Genomic DNA, 26,107 nt, shown 5'->3' on the forward strand with positions numbered 1-26,107 from the left:
CAGGCTGTAAAAGCCTCGCGAAGAATCAGAGGGGGACAGCAGTCCGTGGGAGACCCAGAGGTGACCTTATTTAAAAGAGCTAAAAACTCCTCCTCCAAAATTGGAGGGATCGGAGTTAATTGCTGCGAGTTAGGAGATAACAGACACGAATCAGGCCTAGGGGAGGGAGGTAGGCCTGCAGGTAGAATGCTGTTTTTGATGTTGGCAATTTTATCCACGAAAAACTGATTGAGGGAGTCGCAGAGCGCTTGAGAGCGGAGAGGTTTCATGGCGACCCTATCTGGATGCGACAGCTCCTCCACAATGGAGAAGATGTCTTTAGTTTTGGTGGCAGAGCCAGTGATTTTATTAGAAAAATAGGATGTCTCAGCAGATAGGACCGCTGTTTTATACTCTTTGAGTAGAGACATAAACCGCAGCCTTGTATCTGCGGCATAGCCTCGTCTCCAGCGGCGCTCAGCCTGCCTAAGTCCAAGCTTTAGGGCTTTGAGATCCTCAGTAAATCACCTTTGTGCATCGTGAAGGCGTTTAAGCTTGATCTGTTTAAGCGGGGCAACAGCGTTACTGGCTAATTTAAGCCAATGTGTAAGAGCTGAGGCTTGGATGTCAATAGGATCAGCAGAGGGGGGGGGGGGGGGGGGGGGGGGAAGAGGTACTAAGTAGATTGACAAAGTCACTAAGGTTGGCCCTATTCCAGTTCCGGGCCAAAAAGTTGCCCTCCAAGGCCCTGCTGGAGTGGGTAGTGGCCGTGAGAGAAAAGGAAATTATAAAGTGGTCTGACCATAGGCAGGGGGCGATAAGAGGAACAGAAATCTCCACATTAGACGTCCAGACCTGGTCCAGAACGTGATATGGGTCGGTGCGTTTATATGTTGACAGCAGTTCATGCCAGATAGAAGATCCGAAAACGTAGCAGAGCAGGCACTCTCCTTTTCGTCGAGAGGCCAGTAATTAAAATCTCCTAGGACTAAGATTTTGGAATTGTTAATAATTAATTGGGAAAGCATTGTAGGTAGGTAGATCCCTGACTATGGTGGCCCCCAACTTTTTGCCTGGTGTTTTGCTGGTTTTCTGACTTAGTTGACCTGGGGCCCTGCTATTCAGGACCCCAGGCCTACTGCTCTCTCTGTAAGATGGATTCCATGTACCTTAGGTACATATCTAATTGGATACTGAGTCACCTTATCAGTCCCTGTACAGAGTACCTTAGGTGCCCAGGGCATAGGTGTACCCAGGGCCTACCAGGGGCTGAAGCATGTATTATGCCACCCCTGGCTGGCCATCCAAAACTGACAACTGGCTGCTGGACAGCTGGGGCAAGGTGGTGTAATCACCCCTTGCTTTAGATATAGTATACCTATATCTAACCCTAAAATGGACACACAGATCTCCTATCAGTCACTCCTATGGCAGTCCTTGACAATCCTGAAGGCAGAGTGCTTGGAATCGTGTGAGATAGTGCTCTGGCATGAGCTAAGCCTGTCTGCGGCTTTCGGGATCCATCCCTTAGCCGTTTCCATGATATCGCATACCATATACTCTTAAGAGCATTATAATCCTCGCGGTTATGTGCCAACTCTGGTATCGCTTTATCAAAACATGTCGAGTAAGGTGTCATACCAATTGGAATACTAACCCCTCGCCAATTCTGGCGACGGGGTTAGCATTCCACCCTTCTAGAGGGACACGACATGTATGTAACCTGTAACCCCGGTTAAAGTTAGACATAGCCTCAGCTCCACAAGATGGATGCTGCCACCGAGACACAAGTCTGCCCTCCTGCTGCTGGGAGTCCTCCCAGCACAGGAGGCAAGGACAAAGGGTTTCCTGCCAGGGGCGGTGCCAGCACCGTCCCAGACAGGATTTTGTGTATTCTAGGTAGGCAGGGCTTTAGAGGAAGGTGACTGCAAGTGGCACCCCGGTGCTCACTGTGCATAGGCCGGCTTGAACCAGTTGCAGGGGCACTCCAGCCCCTGATCTGGGGAAAGCCCGCCAAAGGAGAGGGGTGTAACCACCCCCCTCCTAGTCCCACCCATAGGGCAGGACTTAGTCGCGTGCCAGCCCCTTTTTGCAGGATAAAGGTAGGAACTGGCCCCCTTCCAAATTAGATCTTTGAATCCTGAAACTACTTTCCACGAAAGGAACTCAAGACTTCTTCCCAAGATTCTCCCTTGTGACTAAGGAGTAGTCACCCTGCAGCAGCAGGCACCAACCAAGCATCGCGGTTTGTTGCCAGTCTCTCCTTCGGATCAAGACTGCTCCAGCACGACGAGAACCGGCTTCCCTGGCACCTCTGACCTCAACCTACATCATCAGCCCAGCTGTGATCCGTGGGTGCGACGAGACCTCGAGGGACCGGCCATCTTCAGAACTGCACGACGCTTGTCCAGCACGACTCCCGAGTGACCCTCGACTGAGTGCTTTGGGGTAAGAGAAGCCCCGACCCTGAGCAGCTCCAGCACCGAAGTTCAGCCCCCCTGCATCCACGAGATCTGCGTGGGGCCCTTCTGCTCTTTGCTGCCTACCGCGTTGTCCAGGTCGCTTGCCCGTTGGCTAGTGGCCCCCTCACGACGCTCCACGACGACAAACACTGCTGGTCTGGTTGCGCCAGACTAGCCCCTGCTCCCCTCCAAAAGAGGAGCACCCTGGACCCTCCTGGTCCACTCAAGACGCCATTTTAGGCCCACCGCGTGGGCCTTGCATTTGCCAAGACTTGTTGCCCAATCCTGGGTCCAGCGACGTCGACAGCAAGAACCTTCGTGGGACAGCTCGCACCTCCATCCTGGTCGCCGACAACGCCTCCTGGTCTGAGAGACTGCAGAGCCCAGCAGCGCCCACTCACCTGGCTGAGGTGACTTCGTCCAGTGCCATCCTGGTGCCCACTAAAATCACTGGCTAGTGATTCAGAACTTGGTCCCCTCTGCTTACAGGTTTCTTCTTCCCTGATCCAGGCTTGGATCACTCCGAACTTTCTTCACTGGCCGCCTGCCAGCAACTCTTTCTTCAGGCTCCTGGTTCTTCAACGTGGGTTTCCGACGCAACTTCAACCCTATGCAGCCGCAGCCCCTGGGCTAGGTAAACCAAGTACTCCGGTGCTTCAGCATAGTCCAACACCCTAAGTATTCGGATCCACCCCCGTTTTCGACCCACCTAGTCGGGTTCGCCCGAGAACAGTAACTTTGCAACTGCTAGCCCCCATAGACTTTTTCCCGCCTTACGCGTGAGAGTTCCCACTCTGCACACGACGTCCACAGGCCTCCTGCATCTAATCCCAGTGTTTAGAATTGTAGGCCTAGCGATTCCTGAGTCTAGAAAAGTATTACTTACCTGCTAGCAAGTTCGCATTCCACTTACTGAGTATATGGTTTTTCGTGCCCCTAGGGCATTTGTGTAAATTGTGCGACTTAAAGTATTTTCGTAAGAGTTTTGTTGTGTGCTTAGCTCCCTGACTCATAAAGAGTTCAGGGTAGTCTTGTTATAAATAAATACACTGTTTATTTTCATAACAACTTGTGTGGTGTCCTTTCACTTGGTGTTCAAGGGGTAATGTGATGGTAAAACAGCTGGCTTAACACGCCCTCTAGAGTCTTAGCCTTAGACTGCTCGTATCCATGCTACTAGGATAGCTGGTCTATAAGGTTGACTTACAACCAATCATCAATAAGGGTTGTTTGGACTGATACATAGTGATCACTAGAATAGTGAGCACTGCATATCAGGCCAACTTCTCACAAGCATGTCGCCAAACAACGACGGGAAGTTGGGCATAGGTTGAGAGGGGCGATATGCTAATACGCAAATAAGAGGTAACACTGGGGATTCCAATCTTAGCACAAGGTAGTCAACCAAAGGGATACTGACCGTAGTCAAGAGTAGAAAATCGGATGGAGAATTTATTAATAGCTGATACCCCACCACCTGGCCTGCCAGAAGCTCGATTCGCTTGCAGAATATAATAGCATGGGGGGATTGCAGCAAGAATATCTGGGGAAGACTCTGCGTTGAGCCAGGACTCGGTCAACAACAATATGTCGGGTTTCACGGAGTCTAAATAATTAAAAATTTCCAACTGATGTCGCACCAGAGAGCGAGTATTAGGGTAGCTCACGATAAGTTTCGAAGGGAGGGGCCCTTTAGTAGGAGGGGTGTTAGTGTTTAAGGGGGGGAAAAGGCCGGGGGAACAGCAGAGGCTGGGACCGGAGGAGACTATCTCAGGAAAAGTTTCCCTGACACAAAATAACCCCAGAGACTCAAGCCTCGAGCGAGTAGTGAGAGTAAGGAGCCATTTAGCATGTAGCTGGGTTGGAGCAGAGGAGGAGTATCTGGGCGAACGGGCAGAGGGACAGGGACATGCCCCGTGCCCCGTTCGGCCGCGGACGGGCGCAGAAGGGCTTACCTTAGGCGCACCTTAGGCGCACCTTCGGCGCGCCATTGTCGCGCCCGCTCTGCTCGTCCGCTGCGCTTCCGGGGGGGGCCATTGCAATTTGAAGCTAAACCCCACCCCCAGCTAGACCGCAGCGCGCGTCACCGCCGGGAGCCAGGTCCTCACCTAAGATGGCGCCTGCCCTCCACAGCAATCGGCACGTCAGCCGTGATGGACCGGGGCAGGGAGGCACGCCCTGCCGAGGAAACGGGTATTAGATCACCCGCTGTCTGGCCCAAATAAAATCAGGTAAGGAAAATGAGGGAATAGGTTATTTTAAAAAAGATCGAGCAACAAAGGCTGATTAAAAGGAATGACACGGCGGAATGGGGAACGGGTGACAGAAGAGCTACACGCTGTATCACTAGCTCGCAATCTGCCCCCAACGCTTGTCTTTGTTTTTTTAGGTCTCAACTATTATATCCCACAGGGATAAATAGACGAGAGTATAGTAGGCAAACCAAGCTCTAAAACCATCGTGGATTGCGTCCAGTTCATGTGGTGCACTCGCACGGAAAGCGCGTCCACATCAAACCCATCAGCCTACCCTCTCACAGGCATCTGAAGCTACCCCAGCGTGCGCTCAGCCTCAGGCATTCACCCCAGCGCGTGCTCGGCCTCACTTCTCCTCCCCCCTAATTACATCCCTGCTGTTTCACTTTCACGGCCGCGAGGCCGTGCTCTGCCGAGAGCTTCACTTCAAAGGGATCCGCTCCCCCGCCCCCTGCTTCACAGTTCAAATGAATGCGCACCCCCGCCCCCGAAATGCCGAGAGCGTTTCCCGGCCGCTTCTAATTAAATTTTTTTCTTTTGGCAATGTTCTTCTTTAGAGTGAGTGCTCTCTCCTAGAGGTTGGAAGTCTGCTTGGCTTGCTATACTGAACAGTAAACACCATCTCTGGGATGGGAAAAGCTATCGTTTGCTGTAGGAAACCTTTCTTGTGCTCGCTTCGCCTACAGTTTTTTCATGTGCTCAATCTTAAAACGGGACGCTTTGGAATTTTTCTTTAATGCTGTCCCGAATACAAATATAACACAAATTAAATGCTTGGTGTGATTATATATTATTTATACCAGTATTCGCTAATCAATCTCGTCAAACACCAATTTACTCAAGTCGTAGCTTTTTTGCGTAACCTGATCATAGTCACACAATCATTTACCACATTTAGGCATTTCCCCGAGTGAACAACGGAAAGTCAAGACTGACGTTTATTATTTTAAATATTTGTTGAACGCACCAGTGATCCTGATTTACCCGAGTACCGGCTAGAATAAAACCATGTAGTGAATGCATTGCTAATGTAATACAGGTAGTCTTTTAAATGAGGGCTAAGTGACTATAAAATGCAGACCCTGTTTCCAGTGCGAAAATAATTAGCCACAGCAGTTATATGTCTATTTTCCTCCAAAAGTGATCCCCCGCCCCCGCAATGCCGAGAGCATTTACCGGCCGCTTTTCATTTCCCCGCTTTTCCTAGCATCGTTTTGACCGCAGCTCTTTTTTACTCAATCCTCGGGAAGAGACTCTTCGCGCCAGATCTTGGTCGGTTTGTTCTTCGTTGTTTTTGGCCGGGCTCGGCTCCGCCTGTCCCACCTCTCTCTGGACCACATGCATCCCCCCTTTTGAACTTTAAGTCGTCTCTTCTTTCTTTGCTGTTTTCGGCCACCACCACATTATCACTCAGCACCACCACATTATCACACAGCACCACCCCAGCACCACCCCAGCACCACCCCAGCACCACTCCAGCACCACTCCAGCACCACTCCAGCACCACTCCAGCACCACTTGGCACCACCACAGCACCACTCCGGCACCACCACAGCACCACTCCGGCACCACCACAGCACCACTCCGGCACCACCACAGCACCACTCCGGCACCACCACAGCACCACTCCGGCACCACCACAGCACCACTCCGGCACCACCACAGCACCACTTCGGCACCACCACAGCACCACTCCGGCACCACCACAGCACCACTCCGGCACCACCACAGCACGGTATGCAGCGTTTAGAACGCAAGCATTACCACGGAATACCTTTACAACGCGGTCGTAACAACAAAAGTTGTTACCACGCATTGCACTGGGGGGCGCTCAAGGATAGTAAATGATTTAATTTACTATCCCAACACCTTCCCTACTATCCACGGGGACTGGTGTTGGAATAGTAAATTAAATTAATCAATTTTGCGCCCCCCAGCGCAATGCGTGGTATCAACTTTCGTTGTTACGAACGCGTTGTAAAGGTACGCGTTGTCAATGTATGCGTTCTAACGTCATACATCCCCACAGCACCACTCCGGCACCACCACAGCGTCACTCCGGCACCACCACAGCGCCACTCCGGCACCAGCACAGCGCCACTCAGCACAGCGCCACTCAGCACACCGCCACTCAGCACACCGCCACTCAGCACACCGCCACTCAGCACACCGCCACTCAGCGCCACTCAGCGCCACTCAGCGCCACCCCAGCAGCATCACTCAGCGCCACCCCAGCAGCATCACTCAGCGCCACCCCAGCAGCATCACTCAGCGCCACCCCAGCAGCATCACTCAGCGCCACCCCAGCAGCATCACTCAGCGCCACCCCAGCGGCATCACTCAGCGCCACCCCAGCGGCATCACTCAGCGCCACCCCAGCGGCATCACTCAGCGCCACCCCAGCGGCATCACTCAGCGCCACCCCAGCGGCATCACTCAGCACCACCCCAGCGGCATCACTCAGCGCCACCCCAGCGGCATCACTCAGCGCCACCCCAGCGGCATCACTCAGCGCCACCCCAGCGGCATCACTCAGCGCCACCCCAGCGGCATCACTCAGCGCCACCCCAGCGGCATCACTCAGAGCCACCCCAGCGGCATCACTCAGCGCCACCCCAGCGGCATCACTCAGCGCCACCCCGGCATCACTCAGCGCCTCCAGAGCATCACTCACGGCCTCCACAGCATCACTCACGGCCTCCACAGCATCACTCACGGCCTCCACAGCATCACTCACGGCCTCCACAGCATCACTCACGGCCTCCACAGCATCACTCACGGCCTCCACAGCATCACTCACGGCCTCCACAGCATCACTCACGGCCTCCACAGCATCACTCACGGGCTCAAAGTTTCCTAATGCGAGACCTATTGCATTGCAAATGCTTGTTTTTTGGGTCGCTGTCGACTACCATTAGATGCCAGGTACGTCACCTGTTTTGACGTCAGATGGTATCCTGGAGGTCGACGTGTGTGGAGGCCATCTTTGGATACTTTTTTATGTTATTATTTTTGTAATCCTTGAGATGGTTTGAGAAATACGGATATAATCCTTTGCTTCCCCCACCTGTTTGTTTTCCTCATAGGGGAGTGGGTCGCATGTTAAACTAGAAAATTCTTCAAGCTACAAAACTACTCCTACTGGTAAGTAACCATTTCGTTATGCAACGTGAATCCTTTTCTGGATTCACATGCTGTGCATTTGATTAGGTATCGGTTTCTCCCGTGTCTGGGAGGCTGTGGTGTAAGGAAGACCTTGCAAACAGGTGTTGAAGCACCCTTTGTCCAATTTGAGCTTCCTTACTCATGTGTATGTCCACACAATAATGTCTTGAAAAGGAATGTGGTGATGCACATGTTGCTGGTGCACAAATGGAATCAATGGGTACATTAGAAATAAAGGCTAGCGTTGCTCCTTTCTTTCTAGTGGAGTGAGCAGTTGTTTGCATTGTTCGTTAATTTTTGGCATTGGAATGAGATAATTGGATGGCTTGTACTATCCATCTTGCAATAGTTGCTTTTGTCACTGCTGACCCTGTGTTGGTGTGTGCATAGGTGACAAACAGTTGCTTTGTTTCTTGATTTGTTCAGTTTTTTGCAAATAGTATAGTAAAGCCCTCCTTACATCCAGGAAATGGAAGCTTCTCTCTCCTTTCATTTTTGGATCTTTGAAGAAAACCAGCTGGAGAATATTTTGATTCAAGTGGTACTTAGAAATCACTTTTGGCAAGTACTTTGGATTGGTTTTTAAGATTACATTATCCTCATGAATTTGTAAGTAGGGTTCTTGTATTGTTGACACTTGCAGTTTACTTACTCTTCGTAGTGATGTTATAGCAATGAGAAAGGCTGTCTTCAGAGTAATATGCTTGAGGTCCGCTGCATACATGGGCTCGAAGGGTTTTGTCATTAGTTAAGAAAGTACTGTATTTAAGCTCCATGTGGGTACGGGAGCAGCTCTTGGTGGAGCTATTCTTTTTTCTCCTTCTGAGAACCTTTTGATGACTGGTCTTGTAAAAAAGCTTTTGCATGATTTTCCTCTTGTGTATGCCACTATGGCCGCAAAGTGCACTTTATGGCTGGAAAAGTTAATGTTGCTGTCCAAGAGTTAAGTAAGATATGTGCTGTTTCTTGTGAATTGATTGAACCAAGTTTGTTGTTAGCAGTGCACCATGTAGTGTTTCGCTTCCATTTTGCTGTAGAGCATTTTCTTGTTGAGTGCTTCCTTGCTTCCCTTAGAACTTACATAGTTCGCGGAGGTAGGTGGAGATGCCCAAACTACGTACTCGGGCACCAAGCTGCTAGCCGTAGTATTGCCGGTTCTGGGTGGAAAATCTGGCCCTGCTGCATTGTCAGAAGGTCTTTTACTGCTTTGATCCTGACCATCTCTCCCTTGGCTAGTTCTAGGAGGGTTGAGTACCATGTTTGTCTTGGCCATTGATGGGCAATGAGAATCAGGTTTGTTCCTGTGCTTTTTGTAACACTCTTTGCATCAGGGGCATTGGTGGAAAGGCGTAAGCAAATGACTGTGACCAATTGAGTGAAAGTGCATTTTCCTTTGATAGGTGGTGTGGAAACACCGAGGCAAAGCATTGGCACATCTTGCTCTGCATTGTTGCGAACAGATCTATCACTAGTGTTCCCCAGATGTTGAATAGATATTGTACTGTCCTCTGATTCAACTTCCATTCGTGGGAGTAGTTATTGTGTCTGCTCAGTTGGTCTGCTGTAATGTTGCCTATTCCTGGTAGATGTACTGTCTGTAGATTGATCTTTTGAAGTCTTGTCCACTGCCAGATTTCCTGTGCAAGTTTGCTCAGGGGAAAAGTCTTTGTTACATCCTGTTTGTTTAGGTAGAACATTGTTGTTGTAATGTCTGTTTGGATTAATATGTTTTTCCCCTGAATATGTTTCTGGAATGCCTTGAGTGCCAGAAAAACAGTTTTCATCTCCAAGAAGTTGATGTATTTCGTAGAGTCCTGTTTGCTCCATTGACCATGAAATTTTAGCTGGTTGAAGTGTGCATCCCATCCATTGAGAGATGCATCAGTGGTGATTGTCACAGATGGAGTTGGGTTCCTGAAAGTTCTCCCCTGTGCTATGTTGTTGAATGCCCACCATTGTGTCTGTGCCTGCACCCTTTGTGTAACAACCACAGGATCCACCCAACTTCTTGTGGCTTGAGACCAGCTGTTGGTGAGCCATTCTTGGAATGGGCGCATGTGTAGGCGAGTGTGATGGATAAGTGGGGCGCATGAAGCCATCATGCCCCTTAGTTTCATTACTCTCCTCACTGACAGAAACTGATCCCTCTGGTAGAGGGCTGTTTCGTTGTGGATAGCTTGTATCCTGGCCTGTGTTGGGTAAGCCTTTGCGTTTGTTCTGTTTAGTCTTGCTCTTCGGAATGTTTTCTCTCTTTCTGGTGCTGTCAAAGATTTTGAATATGCTACTTACCAGTATGCATCTGTTCTTGGCATGTAGGGCTGCTGACATTCATATCTATAGCATAGATCGCCGCCTAGTGTTGGGTCCGGATGATTGCACATTGTTGTCCTGGAAGAGTCTTCGAAGTATCACGAGATAGGTGGCTCCTCCCCTGGACTACAGTGCGCATGGGCATCGACTCCATCCCCAGATTGTTTTTAGCCATTGTGGTGAAGATGGAGTGTAACAGTGTGAGCGATGACCATGCTAAGAGTAAGTTTGAATTCTGCAGCCACTACAGGCGCCGGGGAGGAGGGCGGGCGATATGAATGTCAGCAGCCCTACATGCCAAGAACAGATGCATACTGGTAAGTAGCATATTCAGTTTGAGGCATGTGGGCTGCTGAATTCATATCTATAGCATAGAATATATAGCAGTCCCTCCATTAACGGCGGCCGCCTGTGCCAGCTGCAGAAGTCTGAAAAAGTGTTTTAAGAACAGCCTGCCCCACAGTTGCCTGCTGCTTGGAGTGCACATCTACACAGTAGTGTTTAGTAAATGTGTGTGGTGTAGACCATGTGGCTGCTCTACAAATGTCTTCCAAAGGGATATTACCAAGGAAAGCCATGGAGGCCCCCAACTTGCGGGTGGAGTGGGCTCTGGGGGGGGGACCGTTAAAGTGCGCTTAGCCTTGTGATAGCAAATTTGAATACACTTAACGATCCACCTGGCTGGCTATACCTGCTTTGGAAATGGGGTTGCCTTTGTGCTGGGCCGAAAAGGCAACAAAGAGTTGTTGTGTCTTCCTAAAATCTTTGGTCCTATCGATGTAGTACATCAAAGCTCGTTTGACGTCAAGAGTGTGGAGCATTCTTTCGGCTACAGTCTCTGGGTTTTGGAAGAACGCGGGCAGTTCAAGGGTCTGATTGACATGGAACTGTGAAACCACCTTAGGAAGAAATTCAGGGTTAGTGCGCAGCACCACCCTGTTTGAGTGAATTTGTATGAATGGCTCTTGGACAGTGAGCGCCTGGAGCTCACTAACACGGCGCAGAGACGTAATGGCTATTAGAAAAGCCACTTTCCATGTTAAAAACTAATCCCCTAGCATGAATGCAGAGGCTCAAAAGGTGGGCCCATCAGCCTGGTGAGGACCACATTAAGGTTCCATACAGGAGCTGGTGGGGTCCTGGGAGGGATGACCCGTTTCAGTCCTTCTAGGAAGGCTTTAATGGCAGGCACTCTGAAAACGGAGAGATGCTGCCTGTTTTGGAGATAAGCTGCTATGGCGGATAAGTGTATCCGAATGGAAGCATATGCCAGCTTGCATTTGTAAAGATGTAACAAATAACATGATGTTGTGAGTGGATGCATCTAGCGGGTTGATGTGTTCTGTACAGTAAATGACAAACCGCTTCCATTTTGCTGCATAGCAAGCTCTGGTGGTGGGCTTTCTTGCCTCCCGTATGATACCCATGCAGTCGGGAGGCAAGTTAAGGTAGCCAAATTCTAAGACTTCAGGAGCCAGATCGCCAGGTTGAGCTGTTGCGGGTCTGGGTGCTGAATGTCGCCATGGCTCTGCGTCAAAAGTCTGGGCGTGAGGTGCAGCCTTTGATGCGGTACCACGGAGAGTTCTAGAAACGTGGTGTACCATGGTAGGCGTGCCCACGTCGGTGCAATCAGGATGAGTGTCATTGAGTGTTGCTTTAGCTTTCGTGCCACCAGCGGTATGAGAGGTGCTGGGGGAAAAGCGTACGCAAATCTGCCTGACCAGTTCATCCATATCGCATTGCCCTGCGACTGTGGGTGAGGGTATCTGGCGGCAAAGTGTTGGCATTTTGCGTTTTCCCTTGTGGCAAACAGGTCTATCTGTGGATGACCCCACTGCTGGAAGTACGGGTGGAGTACTGATGGATGTATCTCCCACTCGTGCATTTGGTGGCTGTACCTGCTGAGCAGATCCGCCATCTGATTGTCCTTGCCTGGGAGGTGTTCCGCCATGAGGAAGATGTTCCTCTGAATGGCCCACTTCCACATGCTCGGAGCCAGATGAGACAACTGTGGAGAGTGTGTCCCTCCCTGCTTCTGAATGTAGTACATGGCCGTCATGTTGTCCGTCCGGATCAACACGACTTTGTTGCACAGATGTACTTTGAATGCCTTCATTGCCATGAAGATTGCCATCAGCTCTAGGTGGTTGATGTGCATCTTCTTTTGTTGCGTAGTCCATAGTCCCTGCACTGTGTAGTGGAGTACATGAGCTCCCCAACCCTGGAGAGATGAGTCCGTTGTCAGGATAAGTTGTGGCACAGGCTGCTGGAACGGTCGGCCCTTGCAAAGGTTGTGTGGATTCCACCAATGCAGAGAGTTGTATGCCCGACCGGTCACCAACACTAGGTCCTTTAACTGTCCGTGAGCCTGATTCCACTGACGAGCCAAGCACTCTTGAAGCGGACGCATATGTAGCCTCGCGTGCGGGACTATGAAGATGCAGGAGGCCATCATGCCTATCAACTGCATGAACACTCTTGCTGGAAGCGAGTGTTGCGGTCTGAACTTTTGGATGAGCGACTGAATGCTGTTGATCCTCACAGAATTCGGCTGAGCCGTGGCCGCCAGAGTATCTATCGTCGCGCCCAGATATTGCCGCACATGGGCTGGCTGAAGGTGCGACTTGGGATAATTTAGCGAGAATCCCAGACTGTGAAGAAGGTGAATAGTGTGGGACATGTTGGCGGCGCACAGCTGGGCCGACTTCGCTTGGACAAGCCAGTCGTCCAGATAAGGGTAAACGTGAACGTTCTGCCTCCTGAGGTGCGCAGCCACTGTCGCCAGGCATTTTGTGAACACCCTGGGCGCCGTGGTCACTCCGAAAGGAAGGACCTTGAACTGATAATGCCGACCCTGAATCGTGAATCTGAGGTATTTTCTGTGTGATGGATGTAGTGGAATGTGAAAGTATGCATCCTTGAGATCCAAGGTTGCGAGGAAGTCTCCCTGGTTGAGCAACGGAAGAACTTGCTGCAGCGTCAGCATGTGAAAGTGTTCTGAGAGAATATACTGGTTTAGGGGCCTGAGGTCCAGAATGGGTCTGAGGGACCCGTCCTTCTTTGGGATTAAGAAGTACAGGGAATACACTCCTGTGCCTCCTTCCTCCACCGGCACGAGCTCGATTGCCCCTTTTTGCAGCATGACAAGTACCTCCTGCTGCAATAAGTGCAAATGCTCTGTGGACATAGGACGGTGTTTTGGTGGCATGTTAGGTGGAGTGGACGTTAACTAGACAATAACCAAACTGGATACGTTTCCTGACCCACCTGTCTGTGGTGATGGATTTCCAGACTGGCAGGAACTGCTGGAGTCTCCCCCCGACAGGTGTTGTGTGGTCGGGGGGCAAGGGCAGGGCGTCACTGCTTGGTGGTGGCAGAGGAACGGGAGTTATTTCCACGGCCTCTGCCTTTGGCATTGTTGCCCCGATAGCCGCCTCTACTCTGCTTGGTGTAAGAGGACTGCGCCCCACTTTTAGTGTATTGCTTTTGCTGGGACATCTGGCCTCTGGAAACACCTCTATTGCCTGAGCGACGAAAAGTACTGCCCCGAAACTGTTGGGACTGGAGAGCTCCCATGGACTTTGCAGTCTCTGTATCCTTCTTTATTTTTTCCAGTGCGGCATCCACCTCATGACCAAACAACCTATCAGGGTTGACCGGCTGATTGAGGATGGTGGTTTGTATCTCCGGCTTGAAACAGGAGATTCTGGGCCATGCCTGACGTCTCAACATCACACTGGTGTTAATGGCCCTGGCCGCGGTGTCCGCCACGTCCAGTGCACATTTAATAGAAGCGTTGGAGATGAGCTTCCCCTCTTGAATGAGCATTTCCGCCGCCTCTTTATACTGATCGGGTAGATGTTGTAGCAGGGTCTCTAGTGTGTCATAGTGCGCCCTGTCATATCTGGCCAAGAGTGCTTGAGTGTTTGAGATACGCCAGATATTGGCTGCTTGAGCCGCCACCCTCTTCCCTGATGCCTCCAGCACTTTAGATTCCTTGTCTGGGGGAGGAGCATCACCAGTGGTTTGCGAATTCGCCCTCTTCCGGGCATTAGAAACGACCAGAGAGTCCAATGGCAACTGGCCCTTGATGTATGTTGGGTCGCCAGGTGCTGGCTTATATATTTTTTCAATTCTAGGGTTGACCACCCTGGCACGTGTGGGTTCTTTAAAGATGTCCGCAGCATGTTTGAGAACCCCTTTCAACATTGGGAGAGTTTTGACAGTTTTCTCTGCTGTGGAAAAGGTATCAAAAAGGAAGTCCACGTCAACAGGGTCAGCGTGCAGCTGGACGTCGTGGTTTGTAGCTGCCCTCTCAATGAGAGCATTAAATGCCGCAGAATCCTCAGTAGGAGAGGTTTTGACATTGTACACCTGAGTGTCCGGGGCAGCTTGTGGATCCCCCTGGGTCCCCTGCATCTGCCCAAGAGTCCTGGTGATCCTCAGGATCAGTGTTGGCAGGAAAGTTATACTGTTCGTCATCACCTTCCCCAGCCTCCACATCTGAGTAAGTGGGTGAGGGTGTATCAACTCTTGGAGTCTGTGGAGCAAGTGGCTCAACCAGAACCGGGGAATCCGTAGAAGGCTTCTTGCGCTTCAAAGGAATCGTGTAGGACTCCAAAGGCTGCGTCGCCGTGATCTCTCTCTTGTAGAGGGTAAGTTTACCGGTGTCGGCGTCGATAAAGTGTTCCGACTATTCCTCCACCAAGGGTTGTCGATGCCTCAAGCTCACAAGCTGCGTAGAAGGCTTCGACCCAGCAGACCCCTGCACGGGGCGCGTTGGTGACCGACCTAGGTGCGAAGGCCTTCGGTGCCACCTTAGGCGGTAACGTAAACAGGAGTGGCGTCGAAGACGTTGGCGTCTTGGCAGCCTGCTTCGGGGTGGAAGCATCCTTCGGATCGACCGCGGAAGCCTTGTTCCTGATGCGTTGCAGTGAGTCCGACACCTGCTTCGTAAAGGAAGCGGACGGTTTCGCCGAACCGACAGACGGCCTCGGTCCACCAGCGTGTGAAGACTCGATCGTCGATGTCTTGGTCTTCTCCGGCTGAGGTACAGGAGCAGCTTTCTTAGGTGCGCCGTGTCCTCCTTCCGCGCCGACGGCCTTCGGCGCCGACGACTTCGTGTCGGCTGCCTTTACTCCCGGGGTTGGGGCCCCAGTCTTCGGCTCGACGCCCTTGTTCGATTTTGGATCGACGCCCTTGACCGACTTTGGCTGGACGCCTTTGGCCGATTTCACCGGCTCGACAGCCTTCTTCGGCTTCGGCTGCCCCGACATAGCGGAAGACGAGGAGGCGGCCGGAGAGACAGACGTTTTCTGTTTCGTAGGCGTTTCCATCACTTTCGGTTTCGTCGACACCGAGGGTTTCACTTTCGGTTTCGTTTTGACCACCGGCAGCTCCGCAGAAGTGTCCGTAGCCGGGCCCGTAGGCGAGGCCGTGGATTTGGGTGCAAGGTCTTGGGTAAGGCCGGGTGGCGATCCCGCGACCTGAGCCTTAGTGATTGTTCGAACGGGGCATAGCTCTTCGCCTGAGCTATCTTCCATGGCCCCATAGGCCTCATTGTCGTCTCCTACCTCGTCGACGACGTCTTCTGCATCGAGCGCTTCGACGTCCGCGTCGTAGTCGATCTCCTCCGCAGGAGGTGAAATCTGCAGATGAACTTCTTGGTCGTCTGCCTCTTCTCTGTCGAAGATGTCCACCGGTGCCGGGGCCGACTGCTGGGCCTCCAGGCGCGCCACGCGCCGAAGTCGAATCGTATTCTTCGATCGAAACCGGGAACAAGCCATACAGTTGGCTTCATCGTGGTCCGGCGACAGGCACTTGTTGCACACCGGGTGGACGTCGATGTGGGGATACTTCGATCCACACACGGGACATTTCTTGAACGGGCTCCATTCCATGATGTGTCGTTGGAAGCTTTGTTGCGTCGACTGGGCCTCGAGCACCAAAGAGTCACGCGACTCCTCGGGACGTCCGACTCGGGAACTGAGCCGGAACAGAGTTGGGCACCGAGCGCAAAAACAATACCGACGGTATAGGAAAAGGCCTTCAGGCCTTAAGAAAAGTCTATATCGATTCCGAACTGGAGATAACGAATATACATCCGAACCCAATGGCGGAAAAAAACAATCTGGGGATGGAGTCGATGCCCATGCACACTGTAGTCCAGGGAAGGAGCCACCTATCTCGTGATACTTCGAAGACTCTTCCAGGACAACAATATGCAATCATCCGGACCAAACACTAGGCGGCGATCTATGCTATAGATATGAATTCAGCAGCCCACATGCCTCGAACCATGTGGTTTATTGAGAAACCCAGGTCTTGTAGCATTTGAATTGTTTTTTGAACATGATTGAGACATGTCTGTTTCGAGTGTCCCCTTATTAGCCAGTCGTCTAAGTAGGGGTAGACATGTATTCCTACTTTGCTCAGGTGTGCCGCCCCTGCGGCCAGACACTTTGTGAACATCTGTGGATCAGATTTTATGCCGAAGGAGAGTACCTTCAATTGGTAGTGTGTTCCGTTAATCTTAGGCACTTTGTGTTTTTTTGTTCATAGGGATATGTAGGTAGGCGTCATTGAGGACGATTATTGTTAAGTAATCCCCTTTTTGAATTTGTGGGTTTATTTTCTGGAGGGTACACATTTTGAAGCACTGTGTTCGTATGAACTTGTTTACGAATCTGAAGTACATGATTTGATCCAGTTTGGGGACTAGGAAGTATGGCGAGTAATTTCTTTTGAACCATTCTTGTGTTGGTACCTTTTCTATTGCCTGTTTGAGGTATAGCTCTTTGATCTCAGTGTTTGTTCTGCTCTTGTCAATCTTTTTGTTTTTGGCAGATTTGCAGGTGATGTTCTTGTGAGCGCTATGCAGTATCCGTAGATTATCAAATTTAACATCCAATTGTCTGCTGTGATCCTTTTCCATTGTCTGTGGAAAAAGCATATCATTCCCCTCACCGTTTTTTTGTGTGGGTCTGTATTTGAAATTAAGTCAGTTAGGCCCATTTCCTCTAGAGGATTGGCCTCTTCCTCGAAAGAGCTACTTTTGTTGTTTTTGCCAACCTTGGTAGCTAGACTGTTGGCCCATTTGTTGGTTTTGGTTCTGTCCTTCGGAGTGTTGTGTTATTTGCTGCCCTTGACCAAAGGTGCCCTTACCTGTGAACTTTATGCCACTGAAACCTCCTCTTTTGAACGAACCTCTTGCTGTAGGGCCCCAATTGCCCTTGCAATTTGGTTATCATTTTTAATTTGCTAAAGGGATTCATCCACTTCCATACCAAATAGAGCTTCCCCATTGAACCGTCGGTTAATGATTGATGTTTGAACTTCCTGCTTGAAACTAGAAATTCTGAGCCAGGCATGCCTTCTGTGGATGGTTCCTGTGCACATTTGCCTACTTGCAGTATCTGCTGCATCTAAGACAGACTTTAGGCAGGTGTTAGCCACATTTTTTCCTTCCTCTTTTTGTCCTCCTCAGGGAGTTTGTTAAGCAACTCTTCTATCTCATTCCAATGCTGGTGGCCATATCTATTCAACAGTGCATTTGAATCAAAGAATGAGGACTTGGAGGCGCGCTCTCGGCGCAATAATCTCCGAATTACTGGGCTGCCAGAGTCAACCAATGTGGGCAAAATGGAAGCACATGTGGAGTGCCTGATTTCAGAAATTTTTGGCACGGAACAGTTATCCAACATGTTCATTGAGGAGCGCGCTCACCGCTCCCTGCCAGCTAGGCCGATTCCTGGGGCACCCCCTCGTCCTAGAATAGCCAGAATTTTAAATTATAGGGACAGAGACACTATACTGGGCCTGGCTAGGGAGAAAGGTACCATTGTTCACCAGGGTAACACGTTGGCCTTCTTCCCCGACTTTACGGTCGCAGTTCAGGCAGCTCGGAGAGAGTTTGGCACGGTGAAACAATTTTTGAGAAATGAGGGTGTTCCCTATGCCATGTTATACCAGGCCCGGCTTTGTATCGGCACTACAGATGACAGTAAAATCTTTTCATCCCCAAAGGCAGCTATGGAACAAGCCAAGCATTTAAAATGGCAGAAGAGAGAGAGTCTACAGCTGCGCCTGAAGAAGAGGAGTAGGGTGGCATTATGCTAACTGTTGAGTGGGTTGGTGCCTCTGGTCAATTGCAATGTGGTTCAGACATCATATTCCTTTTTTATTGACTGGCACAATGTTTAATGTTTGGCTCTCTAGGTTTCACTCATTTAGAAACAGTCTATAATTACTACCATTGTATCTGTTGGCCCTTCCAAAGCTTTGAGGACAGCAATGAACTATGCTAAAGTGTAGAAGTGCAGGGCTCATGACTACATGGAGGGGACTATAGATGTGGCACAGTGTGGATTTGGTACTTTTGTATAATTTACTGGCATGTCTGATTTCCTGTTTTTCACTTTTCATTATGTAGTAACGTTGGAGGGTCACATTGTTATCATGCTCTGCTATTGGCGTGTGGGCTGACCATCCAGAGGAACTCAACTGCTTTTTGGGGTAAGCGACCCACTGCCTAGCTCTGTGACCACCTTAATGGTTTGGTAGATCGATGGTCTAATCTGAGGTTTTGGTGAGATCTTTACGGCATCTCCTTATCACTACACTTTGTATGGTTGGGTATCTTGCCGTCACGGTGGGCACTGTATTATCGTTGTACATGTGATATGTGATGCATTGCTGTGTTCTTAGTACTCGGTCAACTCCTACTACGTGGGAGTGTTCGGACTCTGCGCCCCCGCATATGGGTATACCCCAAATCTGGTTTACTATGATAGGAGGGAGGGGGAAGTTTGGTTTGGTGTTGGGGTGGCTTTGGCATGTTTGGGGTGCTGAAGTGGGTGGGTGGCCAGGGGTGTTTGGGATGGAGAGGGGGGGTGGGTTGTGTGGGAGAGGAGGGGCGGAGGAGGTTGGGGATGTTATTGGTAGGGTTGAGGTGCTGGGGTGGGAGAGGAGTGACTGTTTTGGTATTGTTTTTCATGTGCAGCTGCGCGAGGTGTGTTGGCAACATACTGGTTCATGTATATGATGGTGTCGTCATCAATCTTCTGCAATGCATGTTGCTTCAGACTGGTCTATGATGGATGGAGCAGGTAAAATTACTTGGATCACTTGGAACATCAGGGGGTTAAATAACCCAAAAAAAACTAGGCAAGTGATGGCGTACTTGGACCGCCATAATGCTCAAGTTGCGCTTCTACAGGAGACGCACCACACTGACCACACTGCGGCTTCTGCAGCTAAGAAATGGGCTGGGGTGCGCCTCGCCTCTTCCTATTCGTCGTATGCGCGAGGGTTATGGTGTTAATTAAAAAGAATGTCCCGTTTGTGAGCACACACGAGGAGATCGATAAGGATGGCCTGTATATTATAGTGCAGGGGAGGTTAAGTGGCACATTGATCACAGTGGTGAATGTCTATGGCCCTAACATAGATGATCCGGAGTTTTACACACTGTTATGGAACAAAGTCTATAAACTGCCGGCATCTGCTATCCTATGTGGGGGAGATTTTAATGTGGTGCTGGATCAAGATATGGATCGATATTAAGTTTCGCTGCTCCACGACAGAGAACTTCATTAAAGGTAATCACGTCATCAATCGGTGATATCCTACTTGGAGGAGTTGATGACAGCGTCGGTGAGTAGTCCCCCTTCGAATTTGTAGACCTTGTCGAAGATCTAGCATCGCGTCTCCTAGAAGAACGGTGACGCGAAGACTTAGGAGAGGGTGAAGTCCGCCTCCTCTCTGATGGAGACTTTCTCGGAGGAGTACGCTCACGTTCTCGGAGAGTGCACCACCTGTACCAGGGGCGATCTTGATCTTGAAGTAGGTCTTACCAACACAGGAGACCTGGAATAAGACCTTGGAAGGTTAATCCTCCTTATCTTCCAGTCTCTGATCTCCCCCAGCCATCGCGACGAGATATTAGCCCCTGGAGGTGAAGGTGCTCTTGAGGGCTCTGGAGAGATTTGCACAATCCTCAGCCCAGGGGAGGAAGAGGAACTCCCAGAGACACAATAGAAACCTTAGACCGGTCTTTGGACACCGTTCTAGGCCTCTTAGCTGCAGGAGACGTCGACGACAGCCTCCTCAACGGCGATTTTTCCAACGGCGATCTCCTAGACGGCGACTTCCTCGGCGGCGACCTCCTCGGCGGCGATGGTCTCTTCGGCGCCGACGTCAAGCGCCTCGACGGCGATGATTTTCTCGGCGTCGTGTGCCTCGACGCCACATGACTTGGGCTCTTCGACGTCTACTGCCCGGTTCGACGGCAACCTTCACTCATGTTTCGAGCCTCTCGGCGGTGACCGTCGACATCGATGAGACGACGTCGAGTCCCGCCCTCTCACAGTCGTAGGGGAGCCAGACCTGGACCGCCTACGCTCATGTCGCTTCTCACCGTGCTTCGACGGCGAATTCTTCTTCGACAGCGAGGGATGTTTCGACGTCGACGGACACCGCGACGGTGATTTCGATGCTGATTTTGAGCACACAGGTACCTTAGAAGAAGATCTGTCCCTCAAAGTTGAAGGAGACCGATGTTTTTTCTTCTCCCCTCTGTCCTTGCGCTCTTTGTGCTAAGAAGGCGGCTTCCTGGAATGAAATTCTTCTCTTCCACTCACAGTTTCTCCTCTGTCATGCAGGGACTGAAGCCTCCTGCTCTTTTCTCTCTCTCTCTCAAAGTCCTATTCGACAACTTGCTGCACTGGTAGCAGAGTTCTGGCTTGTGAGAAGATGGTAGACAAGCTACACAGACCGAATGTGGGTCTGTCTTGGCCATTTTTTTTACCACAGGCCGGACACTTAACAAATAAGGCCGGCATTATGACAGGAAAAATAGCCAAAAAACAGCAAAAAATTGTTGGATTAGTCAGATAATGACTAAAGAAGTAGAGTAAAGACGAAACAATTAGAGAAATACCAGAAGAAAGTGAAAAAATATCAACAACTGGCGAGCTCAATGCTCCAGGATCCTCACAGAAGGAGCCGGAAAAAAGAACTGACCTAACTGTCACCTGTGGTGCATGATAGGAGCCTGGAGGCTCACAGAGGTCTTAAAGGCACGGCACCACATTTTTCTGTTTTTACTATGCAGCCTATCTTGGCTAAAGCTGCCTCTATGATCCTGCCTGGTTTACCTTTGAAAATAAAGGTTGTGTGTTTCAAAGAAAACCAGGGCTGTGTTTTCTTCTTTGCATTGTCTTATAGTGTGATTTATATGTCTTAGCAAATGTAAAGATGTTACAGGCAATAATGGCAGTTTTTTAAGCCTAGTATGGTGTATATTGGGCTGCATATGTATATGCATATTATATATATATATATATATATATATATATATATATATGGTTATTTTATGCGTATATATATATATATATATATATATATATATATATATATATATATATGTAGATATATGCAGATATATGCATATTATTGGCTATTGCTCCGGGGTCCCGCACATGAGCGGGACTATTCAGTGCTTATGACTATTGATGAGTATCCCCTGGAAAAGAAGCAATGTTCCCCTCCGTGCCACATTTATCTCTATCTGAAAAAGAAAAACATTTTCATAGACTAAAAAAAACAAGAAAAACAACACCTGGTTCCTTACTGGGGTAAAGACTCACAATTCGTACTTTCCCCCTGCGAAATACTGAGACCGCGCATGTAGTCAGGTGAGGGGAAATCAAAAATATGAGCTATTATGAAGCTTAAAAATATCATGAAGACACTCATCATATGCATATAGGTCCTAAGGGCAGTCAGTTCATTTACTTTCAAAGAATTTAAAATTCAATAAACGGATATTTTACCTTCGGTATAGAGGTTCAATCATAATATGAATAAGCTCACAGAGTGCAATAGCTATAGGTTTATGTGAAGTGGAATAAAATGGAGGCATCTGATCCATAATGCTTTGCGCATGCTGCCAATCTCCAATCTTCAACAAAGCTTCCAATAAACCAAGTTTTTGGTTGTCTGGTGGCTAAAAAAATATATGACAGAGTTAAACATCAGTTGTTTCCCTTTAATAACCTGAAAAAACATTTCAATTGATTCCAATGACAGCGAATAAATAGAAGTTATTATAAACCCAGCATTTCTGACAATCACTCTATTGCTTTTCATACATTCACAAAAATACACTGCATATTATTAGAAGAAACTGGACTGTTAATCTCTGGGAGAGAGGGGCCTCTACATGATATGAGCTGCCTCGGGGCTTCTACAGAGTCAACACAGTAGTGCTCCTTGGTTTCTCTGAGCAATGTCAGGCTTACCCATCGTAGCATGGTATAAGCAGAAAAGCCTTTTTTTAGAGAACATTTCTTCTAAAAAATTAAATGCAACACCAAGATGCCATAAACGTTAAGAAATAACTATGATAAAAATCCACAATCAAGAACTAGGATTGAATGATAAAAAAAAATTACAAACATCAAGATTTTGGAATCCAGAGATTAAGGTTATATTCATTTAAAGTAGTAACTCAAAATAAACAAGTACTGCCAAAGTCAATAGTTTGGAGCTTAATGTGAAAACGCAAAAATGTAAAGGCATGCATAAACTATGTTGCAATTGTTAGGTGTCAGGGGGTTCGCAATTACACCCACCTTGCCAATCTGAAGCCTAAGGCTATTTTATTAACTTTCGCACTCCTCTGCCTCGCTAAAAATCAGCACCCTCTTTGGAGCCACAGTCTGGTAATTCCAGTCACTCACAGTTCTTAGATTGGGAAAGAGGCTTTCTTCAATATACTGACTCGATCTTTAGACTTGGCAAAAAGTGAATCCTGAGGAACCCTTGAAATGCACCCGTAAAGTGGGACCCCAGAAGAAAGGCAGCAGAGACATGCAGAGATAAAAAAGAAAAAAGTCTCCAGTAGCAAAGAGATCCTCCCACTCACTCCAGTGTCCAATTAGTAGGGAAAATCTTGAATCCCAAAATGGTTTATAGAATTTCCAAATAATCTCTTTGCTGATGTGAAGGATGAGACAAGTGATTGAACAGATGCGTTACCCCTCATAGCTGTCTCTTTTTGTAGGCTCATTAACCAATGACAAAGTCTAAATTGTTGTGTGGGAAAGATGTGATGGAGCCATTTTTCTGCAATATATCTAACCATCCTTCCCTCTGCTTGTCAAATGAATCAAATAATTCCTGGAGTAAACTCTGGAACAAAATGAATTTAGGTATATCGGGTCTTCCACTGCTTCATAAATAGTTTTGCATTTGTCAATCAAAACAGCAGGATTTAGTAGTAGTAAAAGAAAGACAGTTTCAATGCAGTGCAATCCTATGGAAGGAAAACAGTGTTAAGCATTAACAGGTAAATACAATGCTTACTCTTCAAGTTTTCGGGGGTTTAGACCAACACTGGGCAAGGTTCAGTTTAAGGTAGGTACTGCACCACCAGTGGCACCGGGGCTGCCAGGTGCAGAGGTCACTGGACTCAATGTTAGGCAACAGAGAGTGGGTACACCAACAAGAGGTGCATGTTGTAGGTAGGTACCAGCGGTTTCAGGGCACAAGCCCAGGGGTTAAGATGAGTGCAGGGAGGGCCACATGGCAGCCATAGAAGTTCCTGACAAACCTTTGTTTAAGGTTGCTGTTAACATTATTGGCCCTTTGCATTTGTCTGACAATTTATCTGAGTATGGCATTAATCTTATAGACTTTCACAGTCGTTGGCCAAAAATCAAGTGGGTAAAGTCTGCTGACTCATCCTCTATTATTACATTTCTCAAGTCACTTTTCAGTAGGGAGGGTGTTCTGGAAGAACTTCTCTCTCATAATGGCCCTCAATTTGTTTCAACTAATTTTGAAGAATTCCTACGTTCTGTTGGTATTAAACATGTTAAAACTTCACTTTTTCATCCAAGAAGCAATGGCCTTGTGGAACGTTTTAGTAGGGTCATTAAACAGAATGTACAATTAGCTAAAGCTAGTAGATGAAATAGCAAGGCAGAAATTGAAAAACTCCAATGGGCTGTTCGTACTACTCCTAATTCTGACACTAATGTATCTCCATTTGTTTTGTTAAGGGGTTGCATACCTTCTTCTAAACTTTTGATAAGATTGATAGGTGATAATGAGTTTGTTGTGTCCAAGGACAAAATTGATGTTAGCAGAAAACGTGTTGCACAAAACGAATATGGTCAGACACAGTCCAATCCTGTTTCTAAGCAATTGATGTTTGTGTGAGGGACATGGTGAGGGTGAAATGTTCTAGGATTTTACACAAGGGAGAATCCACATTTTCTGTTCTCAAAAATGTGGTAACGGTTAATAAAGGTGCAGTCAAATTAGATGATGCTGGTGACCAGGAACACAGAGGCAAGATGGCTGCCGTGGGGAAGGCTGTGTAAGCAGCTTGCTCCCTCGCTCCTGGCGTCCTATCGTTCTATCGTCAGAGAAGGAGAAGGAGAAATCTAGCTACTTTGCGAGCTTAAACGTATGAAAGCCGGCTATGGGGCTTTCGTAAACGGGCTCATTTCACCTGGTGACGGTGACCGTGGAATAGCACAGATCAGCTGCTGCCATTATTGCTGCTGTGGACGCCGCCGTGGACGCCGCTCGAGCTGAGCTGGGCTGGACTGCTCAGAGAGACGGAAAACGGAGCACCGCGGAATCTGAAAGGCAGCTTTTTTTCATTTTCTGGCCGGAGGGCTGGATCCGAAGCTCCGTGCTGGAAGAGAGGCAGAAAGGCGTCGACCACTTCCGAGCAGATCCCAGCAACGGCGAAAAACATCCAACAATTGATTTTGATCTTACCGGAGTTTGACTTGTGCAGGTCAGAAGAAGCCACGGAGTCACGGTGACATAAACGTATGGAAGAAAAAAAACGGGGAAGAAAATAACTACATCGTGTTATTTCAATACACAGCAATAAATTGCTACAAACTATCCTTGCATCAGACGAATGTTGCTAAATTTCTTTGAGATCAATCGGCGGTCTCCGCTGTGGCGTGCCACACTTTGTCTGTGCTGGGCACAGAGCAGTGTTTTTCCCGGCAGAGGTGGCTCACGGAAGAAAAAGAGGACGCCACTTCCACTTTCTATCGCCACACGCAGCAACAGAAAAACTGGCCCTGGGTCAGAACTGAATAACGTGGAGCAAGAGAACGAGGAGATCGAGATGGCAGAGGCAACTAAAACCATCACCAAACAGGGTAAGAACTTCAATAAGTGGGCTGCTGTTAAACCTAATGAAACACTCGGTACAAAAAGCTCTGCACTACAAACTTTACCAGATTTATTTGAAAAGCATGCTGCAAAAAAGAAAATAACTGACAATGAAAATCAAAGTACCGATATAACTGATATAGCCGTAGCACAATCCGCTAATCAATCATCTGTAAGCGGTGATAATCAGCATAACTCTAATAATACCTCTACTTTGACACCCATTTTGATACCGACCGACTCTTCAAAGAGGGGTATTATGGGATTTGCAGTTCCAGTTCTGGGTGGAGTTATCACCAATAGAGCGTGTTCTCTTCCCTCGCTGGTATCACTATCAGATGAAGCGCCAAGAAGCGAATTACGAAATGTAAAAGAAACCATCGTACAGCAACATAACCAAGAGCTCCCTGAAAACTTTTATTCACTATCTGAACTCTCATCCGACGAGGCGAATAAAGACTGGGTAGACATTAGAGGTGAGAGCCTATCTTCTGAGGGTGAGATCAGTATGAGTTCTGATAATACTAATGCAGCAACCATTATAAAAAAGAAGCGGGGAAAGAAGAGATCTTCTCGTACAATGAGCTAAGAGGTTGCTTCTAATTCTCCAAATAATACGAATCCTTTGTCGTCAAATCTAATATCCACTGCTTCTGTTGCCAATGATATCCCGGGGTCTAGTCATAGCGTTATACATGGTCCTAGTATACAGCAAGAGAACAACGACGA

General features: G+C 48.6%; 1 protein-coding gene across 2 annotated transcripts in view; it reads right to left on the reverse strand.

Annotated features, from left to right (window-relative positions):
• The window catches only part of THOC2 (THO complex subunit 2), a 1,495,542-nt gene that overhangs the window by 1,216,364 nt on the left and 253,071 nt on the right, over window positions 1–26,107 (reverse strand). For both annotated transcript variants that reach the window (XM_078688746.1, XM_078688744.1), the window contains exon 11: window positions 22,006–22,178. In XM_078688746.1, the coding sequence (XP_078544872.1) occupies window positions 22,006–22,178 (173 nt within the window). The remainder of the gene's footprint in view (window positions 1–22,005; window positions 22,179–26,107) is intronic.

This window comes from Lissotriton helveticus, chromosome 4_1 (assembly GCF_964261635.1).
Source record: "Lissotriton helveticus chromosome 4_1, aLisHel1.1, whole genome shotgun sequence".
Taxonomy (NCBI): Eukaryota; Metazoa; Chordata; class Amphibia; order Caudata; family Salamandridae; genus Lissotriton; species Lissotriton helveticus.